Raw genomic sequence first — 11,265 nt, 5'->3', positions numbered from 1 at the left:
CCAGCTCCTGGGTACCAAACTGCAGCAAGAAGTACAGGATGCAGGTGCAGGGCAGGCATCTTCCCTCTGCTCCTGTAAATGCCCACTGAAATCAAGCCTTTAGCAGACTGATGTTTACCTAACTCACCCATTCTTCTCCTAGCACGAACACCTTGCAGGGCCCTAGCAGTTAGCTATTTAAATCAAGAGGGGTAACTGTATTACCGAGTTGAACTTCAGGGAGTCAAATAGCAAAGAGATTCCTTACACCCCATAGAGAACTCCAGAAGGCTGCCAGGGCTGACCAAAGCAAGAATCATACTTTGTCCTTTGCTTCAGCATCTCTTCCTCAGAGAGATCTACCCCAAAAGGCCCTTGGCACAGTCACACAGAGCTGCTGCCAGCTGAGAAAACCAATACAAGCTTTGCTACAAGTGGAAACTGAGAGGAACCATGTGTAGTAACCACAGGGCTTAACCTCCAATCCAGTAGTAGGCTTTCCGCCCTTTATTTGCACAGGAAACTGGAAACTAGAAACTATTTTTATTCACTCTGCTACTGTGCCCGTTTCCAGAAGAGGGAGCCAAGGCATGGGAAAAGGCAGCCAAAAATCAAAGCCATTGTTCAACGTGGGGGGCTTTAAATAGAGTGTATGCGTGGAGTTAATTCAAGGCAGGAGGAGACACGAGTGCTGATGTAACTACACAAGTGAAATGCATGTCATAAGCTCAGAAGCAAACTAAAGAAGTCTTGGGCATAGGATAGTAATCACATATACAGACAACTTACTTGAACCCCTGCATGAGTTACTACTACGCCAAGTCTCACTGCTGTGGGATGCAAGACACAACAGCAGCTGCTAACGTACCAAAATTAGGATGCAGTTTGGAAATCAAGCACAGTGCAGTTTTCTTTAGCTATTGTACTCTTCAGTTCCTCTCCCTGTACCATTCAGCATCACCTCCCCAACTAACAGCTGCTTTAACTAATTTGCTTCTCACATCAGCAGTGAGTTTCACTGTCCAAAATAGCTGCAGCTAAAATAAGCATTTGAGTGTAGCATCTCTTGCATGCACATAAATAAGTAAAACCACAGACTGCATCATTTTCTGGAAGCAAACCTCCCACTGAGCTGATTAAATGGGAGATGGAATTAGTTCAGAAGACAGGTGCAAGAACACAATCTCCTACCCTTTTTCCTGTGTTCAGCTTAATTTGTATGAAGATTCAACCACACAAAAGATTATTGGGTTAATATATGAGCTGAATTATCACTGGAGCTTATCCACATAATGGCTGCAGATTTTATGAAGCACAGCTGAAAACCAAACCCTGAAGGGGTGTGAAAGGAGAGGCTCACATGTTCCCTAAGGGACAAACAGGCTCCTGAAAGGCCAGTTCAAGTGCAGCCTGAAAGCCTCCTGCTAACCAAGAACAGTTTCAATGTGACTTGCCCAGTCTGAAGAAAACAAGTGTGGTTTCTAGTACTAAATAACAGAACCTTGCAAAAATCACCGCAGACAACTATATGCTAAAAACAAGCAAATGATCAGAGAGGTTCACAAATGGAGACTGCATTTGAATGAACAGCAGCTCCCACGCAGGAATTTCCCCAAGTGGGTGAGAGGTGGCAGCAGATTGTTAGAATCCCCATTTGATGAACACATCAGTGTGCCCCCCAGAAGTGGTAGTTTGGGTGATCTCACTCTCAATTTAATCATATGAAGGCAAGAGGGGATAGGAAATGAATATAAATCACTTCTAGCACCTCAACATGTCCATGAGAAGCACAAATCCTTTGAAGGGTGCTGTTCATCAGCTTTGTGTTTCGCCCCTGCTCAGCTGAGTACTTACAGTAGTGAGCTGATGGACTAGGGACATCAAGCAGGGCTGGGGACACCGCTGCTCATGACACCCATAAACCCAACTTGTTCCTTTTCATCAAGAACATGACAGTAAGAACAGATACTGACCAGTAACAGCACTTCTGGATGGAAGAGACACCTGCAGAACAGGCCAGAGCCTGACTTGCTAAAGGTAGATTTATGGCAACATATGACTCATATCCTTTCCTATTTTTTGAGGTAAGCACCTCCAGGATGCTTTCAGCTGTGGCTGACAGCAGGAGGCCCCGTTACCCGTGAAGATAACACACAGAGGATCACGCTCCAACTCAATTTAATAAACTTCTTAACGAACTTGGACAGAAAGTGGTTTGAAATAAGTCGAGCAACACTCATCTACTAGTCAAGGATTCTTTTGAAGTAATGCTTTTAAGCTTATACTCAAGCATACAAAGCAAAGTTTACAAATTAGAACCAGTAAAACCATCCTACAATAATGTAATGGCTTCCCCTATATGTACAAGGAGTGGAAAGGAGACAGCATTCTTTCCAGGTAATTTCACACATCTTAAATGCTACATAAGTGCTCCCCACATTCATTTCAATTTTTCTTTTAGTGTGGGTGGAAGAAGCTGAAAGTGATTCAATGAAATCATCTTACAGAGAGCGCTATTTCACCTGGTTTCAAGCAGTATATGTTTGCCTCTTCAGAAGTCTTGAGAAGAAATGCTTTACTTAAAATGCTGATAGCTTTTGTGCAGCAGCCTCTCTTTTCCAGCTATATAAAATGACACAGTTTGGTTAAGTTCTTCCCAAAGTATGAGCAATCTTCATGGAAACCTATTACATCCCCCCTTCACTAATGACTCCATTGTACAGCAGGAGCAGCCACAGTTTAGCTTAGATTTGACAGGCAGAAAGGGACATGGCAACAGCAGAGGACCGTTATTAAGGAGGTGATAGGTTTTGCAGAGAGATTTGGAGCCTAAACCACACTTGACACAGAGCCTTTCTGCAGTGGCATTTAAGACAGGGTATTTTACAACCCAACTTCTTTGTGTCTCAATGAAAGAAATCATACTTGCTTTCAACAAGAGAAAGGTTGAGGAGGGGGAGGAATGACTGTAGTGTACAATGTTTCATTGCCAGGTTTGCCACTGTTGAGTCTGGAACAAATCTTCTTATAAAAGTTATTCTCATGTTGTTCTAAATTAGGTGGAACAAAAGATGTACTTGTTTTACACTAAAGCAAACGGATCCAAGTGGTGTTTAATAGTATTTGTTAAAGTGGTTATCTTAACAAAAATGGGTTAGCAAAATCCCATCCATTAGTAGTCACCAAAGAAGACACTTCTCATGCATATGACAAAAGTTCATTCGTGTACTGAGACGTCTGTTTACTGTGTACAATAGTTCCATAAATTATAATATGTTTCACAGCCCCTACCATTCAAGAATATTTCAAACAGATTATATATTATATTTGTATATGCAAACTATTTTATATACACTAATATAAAGATCCTTAGAAGTACCAATATCACTACCTTTATGCTTTCTCTAAAATGCATAGCTTTCGAATATTTTCTTGCAGTTACCAAAAACTTTACAGATTAAAGCTGCTTATCAATGTGGCATGTTCATAAAAACAAAGGGGAATAGTTCTATGCTAATTTGATAGTAAACCCCTTAAAAAACAGGTTCCTTTTAGAATGGGAACAAAAACAAACCCAAAGCCAACACCACAAGCTAGTGAGAATTCAAGTAATCTATGTTCAATCTCTGTCCAAAGACTATAAGAAATTAATGCAGTGTTCTAGAAATACAGTGAACTTCTCAACCAGGACTCTAATACTGCATTTCTCATGGAGAAAAATGCCACAAAAATGCTCCACTTTCCACTTCAACCAGGACAAGCTTTAGATGACATTTACCACCACCAGTGTCAGAACAGAGGAAAAGCTGATCAGTTCTATACAAAGAAATTAAGAGCTATTCCAGTTTTGTTTCTGCGGTTTGTTATTAAACAGTTATATTAAACCATACAGTTTCTCATGAACTAAAAGTCATACATAGTTTTCAGACATCAACCGACTTGAAAAAAAGGAAAAAAGAAGAAAATAAACTTAAGAAAATAATGTAAAATTAAAAAAAGAAGGGAAAAAATAAAAAAACCAAACAAACCCACAACTGTTAAGTCTGGTGTTAGAATAACCAGCCTGGGTGAAGGCTGTTGTAGCTGGGGGGCTACTGTCAGCTTCTTCTGTATAAACTTGAAGATCTCCATACCACAAATGCCTCAAAGTGGAGAAGAGAATGATCAGTAACAAATGAGAACAAGTAATTTTGTTATATCCATCATCTAGCTTAACCTTGGCGCTCCACAACTCTAATAGCTGCTTAACAAACAACTGCTTCCCCCCCACCCAGAAAATAGCTCCACAAGTAAACAGTGTTCACAGTAATGCAATCAGTAACAGGTTTTGTTAGATCCCGTTAAATCAGGTGTATCTGCAAAGCTTTATACAGTTTAATGCGTAAGTATTCCAGTAAAATTAAGTGAAAACTAAGTTTCATTTCTACAGGGTAATATCTACCATACAAGACTAGATTATGTACAGTATGGGACCGGTGTGACAACTGCCTGTGTTTCATGATGTTAAGCTATTTCACCCATCAGCTCAGTCTTTGTTTAAGTAAATCTGTAATAACTTGATATACAGACCTAAAAACCTAGAGATTGATTTGGCAAGATTAGTGCTTACTACCACCGGACATACCCCAGTGCTGCAAAACTAAGTCGACCAGAGCATCCCATACCCAGAAGATTACAATTTGTTGACTTGAAAGTCTGGACTTCACATGTAAAACATTAAAACTATAATCCTAAGTGGAGTAGGGACAGTCATTAAACAAATACAGGTGAAGATGAACTGCATCTCTTCAGAAAGGTATGGAAGAATTGAAAAAGAAACAAGGAAATTTCTGGTTTTAGACAGCCCTGCTCTGCTCAGCTCAAGGCAAAACCAGCCCAAGTAGCTCTAAAACTACGACTCTTACTCAGCAAGCATAAAGGCAGATCCTGCACAAGATGATGCATCAGAGGCTTCAACAAGCACCTCTCCCCTCCACTGGATTTCCTAACACAAGATGTCTTTCAGCTTACAAACATCCAGCAGCCTTCAAAGCTTTTGTAGCCTGCTGGAATCAGTGCAGTGTCCACAGCTGCAAAATGAATGTAGTGGGGAAAGGCCCCTGTTAAGAAATACCCACAAATACCTCTGAGGGCCGTTTTGGTCATTAGTGAAAAAGAAAGAAAAGAAACGTCTTTCCAACAATACTCCTCCTGAAAAGATGGGTCACTGATCCATTATGAATATAGCTCTCACCATATAAAGCACCAAAAAAGTCAGAAACAAGGAAAACAAAAACAAAATAGTTCCTTAAATTATGATTTACAAGTTTGTACACTATTTCCTAAGCAAAACATTGACCTTACTGCAAAGTTTATAGATGAAAACTTGACCAGTTACTTTGAAGGGGAATGTATATCTGGCTATAACTTAAAGGTAGAAAATATTCACTGTTCTATATACACATTTCAAACAGGAGACAGTTAAACTGAACTGAATAGTTGCCAATATAACACCGTGTTAACTCGCTGGCCACTAAACTAGGCATCAGTAGCCAATTAGAAAGTTTGAGTTCTGTACTTCTAAAAATGCTCTTGTTCCTGTCCTGTTCACTTGGTTTTTAAAAAGGTATTATAGTGCATAGCCTAAGTCAGACTTTCAAAGAGATACAGCGCCTTTCAATGCAGTTGTTGCAGCATTTAAAAGGGACTTTTCTCCCTTCAAATTCGATGTTCATTGAAAAATCTGAATTGAGTGCTGTACTGTAGTAAAAATATTTCAGTCACAGACTGATATAAATGTATACTGTGCAGTACTAGGATTGTTTGATGTCCATCTGCACACGTTTTACTTGGGTTCTTCAATCGTCCCCTTGCTGAGGTCTGTCATTTTGGGGTATTTCACTTTCTTCTGGTCCAGCTCATTCTGAGCCCACAGTAGTAGTTTCAGTAATTTTGCCAACTTGGGTGTTGATTCACGATTTTCATAGTCTAGAACAGCTTGATTAACCTCACTCCATACCTAGAAAAGAAATACTGGAGTTCAGTAACAGCCTTCGTATGATTAACAGTGCTAATGCCACAAAGACATTGCAAAAATCACACTTAGTGTGCCAATTCCTCAGGACAAAGCTTCTCAGACTATGAGCCTGGAGAAAACAAGAGAGCCAAATAGTTGAATACTTCATGGTTTTTGACTCTTGCTTAAGAAATACTTCTGTTCTTTTGTAGCCATTAGATACATTATTTTTCTAAACATATCAACAATATGTGGACATTATTTTCATCACACATTAATAAAAGACATTGATTTCCTTTTGCAAAAGGACTACCTTCTGTCGCTGCATCATGTTAAGCAAGTCTCCAAATGGTGATTCTTCAGGATTATCAAAGGCAAGCAAAGCCAGCGTGCGCTCCATTTCTGTCAGGCATTCCCTGCTCTCCTCCCCTTGCTCTGCTAATTGGGTCTGAGCAAATTCCAGAGCTGCTTCTGTCTCACGCTGCCGAATCAGCTCAATCAAATGCTGCTGCTACGTAAGGAAGATACAGCAATATTAGCTAAAGAAGTTAAATCTTCATTATGTCAAGGCTGTAATATTCAGACAGTAGTGTGAAACTGGAGACAAACACTAATCCATACTTTAACAGTTTGAGGTCAGTTGTTCTTAATGTGTGAGAAAAGACACAGACATCTCTCAAAAATCTACTCAAAAAAGCAACCTGATGCTTCTGAATAACATGTTTTAAAAAGAAGCATTACTCAAATGCCCTGGTTTAAGTTGGAATAGATTTCATTTTCATTTTAGCAGCTGGTACAGGGCTGTGTTTTGGTTTTAGGCTGAGAATAATATTGTTGACACACTGCTGTTTCAGTTGTTGGGAGGTAGAGCTACTAAAATTCAAACTAACAGTAACTGAATTGGTTAAGCCACAGACCATAGCTACTGTTGTAAGTTTTCATGTTGCTGATTGTATATAATGGTTCCTGTACCATGCCACAAAGTTTCCTATTGCTACAAAACCATGACAAGAACACTTCAAACTGTGCCCATGTTCAGACACACAAACCTCCCAACACGCTGCTAGCCTGACAAGAACACTTCAAACTGTGCCCATGTTCAGACACACAAACCTCCCAACACGCTGCTAACCTGCTCTGCTTTTCCCAGGCTCTCAGAAAGCTCTAAAACAAAGTTTGCTACCTGTCCTTACCTGCAAATGAAAGTAAAGGTATCTGTTTGTATCTAACAATTCTGGATGGAGGCTGTTTATTAACGCAATGGCTTCTTGGATCTGTCCTTTCAATATCATTTCTCGAATCTTTATTCTTTCATCCAGAGTCTCTAAATCAACACTGGGTTCAATTCCCGACTCCATTCGAAATTTCTCTGCTGCTTCTTTAAAGCCCTCTGAAAGAGAAACATTTTTACCTATAAAACACATTTCCTTAAACACTTAAATATCAGTTTAAATGAAGAAACTTGAGTACTGCTTGTTCATTTGGAGTTTTTACAGGTTAAATCCACACTGCTACTCAATTCTTCTCTATTTAAATAAGCATTTATCCAACAGACATCTAACAGGACATACCTAATTCATTCTTAATTCATGTGCCTTCTCTAAAGATGCATGCAGCTTGTAATCCCACACCTCTTAACTCGAAAGTTTGCTTTATACTTAGAGCAATGTGCTTATTCCAAAGTGGGATTTCCAAGATTTGGGCAGTTTTGCTTCACTCTCCAGCCCCCAAATCTGTTTCCACAGGCTTAGCAGTACTAACAGCAGAACATTGCTTTCTTATACTATAAAGTACTATACGAGTACTATAGCTGTACTTTTTTAAAGCTAAACCAGCTATTTTACATGCAAAGTCATGCTTTCATATACACAGAAATTATTTACACCACCCACTGAGATGCTCTTCCTTCATCCCAGAGGCTTTACCTACACACCAGTGTAAATAGGGTGTAGATGGGACACAAATGTCCCCGCCCAGGCAACAGCTTAGTCTCATGGTATGTATCATAATTGCTAAGGACAGTTTCTGAGGAGTTTTGATTGTTCTAAGTATAAAGTTAGGCAATGTGCTATAGGGGTTAATATTTCTGGTCTCGAGCTGTTTTGTCAACAGTGTCCTTTTAAGAGTTTATCTTCCCAGCCAGTTAAAACTTGTTTCTGATTGCTCTGTACAGCTTTCAAAGTGTTATTTAACAAAAGCAACATACCCTGAAGTCTGTTTTAAGACACAAAAAAGGACATAGTACAAAACCATGTTGTGTTTCTTTACAGCATTCCAGAAAACATTTTCTTTTCTGTATCTTTTAGCAGAGGAGTTAAGGTTTATGAATATTACTTCTATTACATGGTAACTGCTCAGAAGCTAAATCAGTTTACACGAGAGTAGTTGTACGTTTCCAAGAGCACCCAACAGCAATCACCAAGTCCTCAAAGCTCTTAATTTCACTCAATTGAGTGGCACATTCCAGCCAAAACTGCCTTGATAAAGTAAGTGCCATTTGTTCAAGAGCCTCCTGAGCATCACTACTCACTGTTACCTGTAACAAGGTAGTTCATGATAAGGCGGTTCATGTCTGCTCTCTGGATATGCAAGTTATTCAGTTTTTCCATCCATTCATCTTTTGTGATTTCATCAGGTTTTTCTGTATAACTCATCCTGGATTCTTACTATAAGAAAAGCAAAGCATCTCATTTAACAGGATTCAAGCAGTTTAATGCGTGTAAGCACTGTGTTACTACCATCTTTGTATCTTTTTAATGAGATCTTCTACACTAATAAACCAAATAAGAGCCTTTTATCTCAAACCACAATTTCATATGTTCCTCCTCCTTGTTCCCGCACACCTTCACATCTACCAGCCAGTCTCTAAAGCTGCTTTCATCAGTCATCAGAATAAAACATTCTAATACCATCTTCTTTTACTTACTCCAACTAAAACTTGGTTGGAATTCATACAGGACACACAACATCACTGTGTGAAAAAGTGAATCAAAGACTTTGACAGCTAGCCAGGAAAAAACATAGCAAACTTCTAACGTAAAGCCTATGTAAGCAGCATTTGCCTTAAAGTCTTCCTCAAAACTCAGGGCGGCTCCATACATTGTTCAGCTACAAAACTACACATTACATTACCCAATGTACAACTAAAGACTGACACTTAGCTTTGCTGTCCTCCAAAGTGCTCCTGTCAATGCTACCATTAAAATGTTATCTCCTAGTATTTCTCTCGACATTTATTTCCCGATTGGTAAGCAAAGCGCTTGGCTAAACCCAGCATTTAACCATTGCTACCGCGAAGTCCCGATCACGGGGCAGCGAAAGGGGAGGAGAAGCAGCAACAACAACAGCAACAGGCACCGCCACCCCTCGCAGGCGAACACGAGCGGCAGCACGGCTTCTCATCACCAGCCGCTTCCAACAGGCTCTTCCTTCTCCCAACCACCGCCGAACCCCCACGGCGCCCACGGGACCCGGCCGGCTGGAGGCACGACCCCCCGGGGCCGGCCGAGGAGCCGACCGGGCCCCGGCTCCGCACTCACCCCGCTCCCAACCCAACCACGCGGCTGCGGAACTACGCTCCTGTCACGACAGGCTCTGGCTGCCCGAAACACAAGGGCCGTTCACCCGCTGAGGGACCCCGACCTCCCTCCGCTGCCTCGCAGCCCCCCGAGCCGCTGCCCCCAGCCTGGCCCTCCACGGGGCCCGTGACACCGAAGCGCTCGGCCGCGCTCGCTACAGGCCCAACGCTCCCCCGGCACCCGCAGCAGCCGGCAGCGGTTTGAACCGCGGGGCCACCGGAAGGGCCCCGGCAGCTCCCGTCCCCCCGAGGGCAGGCACGGACCGCCCGGCGCCATCTTACCGAGCGCGCCGCGATGCCGGCTCCGACGCACAAACACGGGGCCTCCACCGCCTCCGCCAGGCCGCTGGCGCGGATCTCGCGAGAGCCGTCCTCTCGGCCAATCAGCGAGAAGATGCAACCATAGAGGCGTCCCGTGGGATAGATTGTACACCCGGCGTGTGGCTCCACCCCGCCGGCAGTACCATAGAGACGGCGGGGAGTGGTGTGTTGGAGCTGGGGCTGTCAGTGGAGTGGCCGAGGCAGGATGCGGCCAGTCCGGTTGTAGGATGGCAGCAGGATGGGTGCTGTGCAGCTCAGGAGCAGCCGTGCAGCAGTGCTAACCCGTGGGATCGCGGTCATCGGAGGCCGCTGCGCCGCGTGGGGTAGAGGGCCACCCCTCTTGGCCGCAGGGCAGACGGCGGGGCCGGGCCTGTGCTGCTTCCACTTGCGGTCATGAGCACCTTTACCCGGAGCTCCCACGGCTGCTCTGCGGATCGCACCCTTGTCTGACGCGTTAATAATGGACAACAACCGGCAGTAACAACCGAGGCAGAAACTGATGGTTTCGTTGGTGTGCTCCCTATTTCGGTGCACTGGCAGCGTGTGTGAGCACCTACACGGACACAGCAGGGTCCTCGGGAGCAGAACAGTTGTTCTAGAGCCTTCCTTGGCTGCTGCAACAGAGTTGGCCCTGTCACGATAGTGGGAAGGGAGGAGGGTCTGCTGTAAATCACAACTAGTAAAGTGCCACCAGTTTCTGCATCGATATGAACTGGGGGCTCTGGTTTGTGATCTCTGCCAGAATTTGTCTTGGCTGCTGAGGAGAATTAATAAACTGACTGGTTAAACCCAGTGGGGTTTGTGACTCAAAGCACTCCACAGCAAACAAGAGCACACCTCAGTTTGTGCGTTAACATCAACAGTGAGCTGAAGACATACAACTTTTATTCTGCAAATGAAACTGCTCATAAAAATGTAATTTCACTTACACAGATAATAATTTTAAATCAGAAACTCATTTTTATTGGTTATGCTTTAGCTTTGCCATTTAGCTTATGCTTTAGCTTTGCCATTTCCATTCATTTTCCATTCTTGTTTTTGTAACTGCCCAATAAAGCACAGCCAAAACAAAGCGAGTCAAACTCACTTTAATTACACTTGTTCTTAGATTGAAACCAAGAAAATCCGCAATGAAATTATTATTTTAACTTCACTCCTCAAGCAAAGCACCAAGTTTATAAACAACACAGAATATTGGTCAAAGGACTTCAAATATTTAGTAATAGATGCTATTAGCCCTGACAAAGCAAGCTACAGCTGGCAAGTATCTCTGTTGATTGGAGAGGGCTCTTCCTCAGGCTTTACCCTAAAAGCTAATTTGACTTGTTGGGAAACATAAATGTTCAGGCCCTATTTTGGAACCAGTGGCCTTGTAAATCTTGCTTTGGTTTAG

General features: G+C 42.5%; 1 protein-coding gene across 1 annotated transcript; it reads right to left on the bottom strand.

The window, feature by feature from the left end:
• Positions 1-2,140: 2,140 nt before the first annotated feature.
• On the bottom strand, positions 2,141-9,923 carry GID8 (GID complex subunit 8 homolog). Its single transcript, XM_005146785.3, has 5 exons — positions 9,834-9,923; positions 8,511-8,640; positions 7,168-7,364; positions 6,288-6,485; positions 2,141-5,977 (listed from the first exon to the last, which is right to left on the bottom strand). The coding sequence occupies exons 2-5, from the start codon at positions 8,626-8,628 to the stop codon at positions 5,804-5,806; spliced, it is 687 nt and encodes a 228-aa protein (XP_005146842.1). The 5' UTR covers positions 8,629-8,640; positions 9,834-9,923; the 3' UTR covers positions 2,141-5,803.
• Positions 9,924-11,265: the final 1,342 nt, after the last annotated feature.

This window comes from Melopsittacus undulatus, chromosome 10 (genome assembly GCF_012275295.1).
Source record: "Melopsittacus undulatus isolate bMelUnd1 chromosome 10, bMelUnd1.mat.Z, whole genome shotgun sequence".
NCBI lineage: Eukaryota > Metazoa > Chordata > Aves > Psittaciformes > Psittaculidae > Melopsittacus > Melopsittacus undulatus.
The sequence above is the reverse complement of the archived record's forward strand: the minus strand, read 5'-3'. Positions and strand labels throughout refer to the sequence as shown.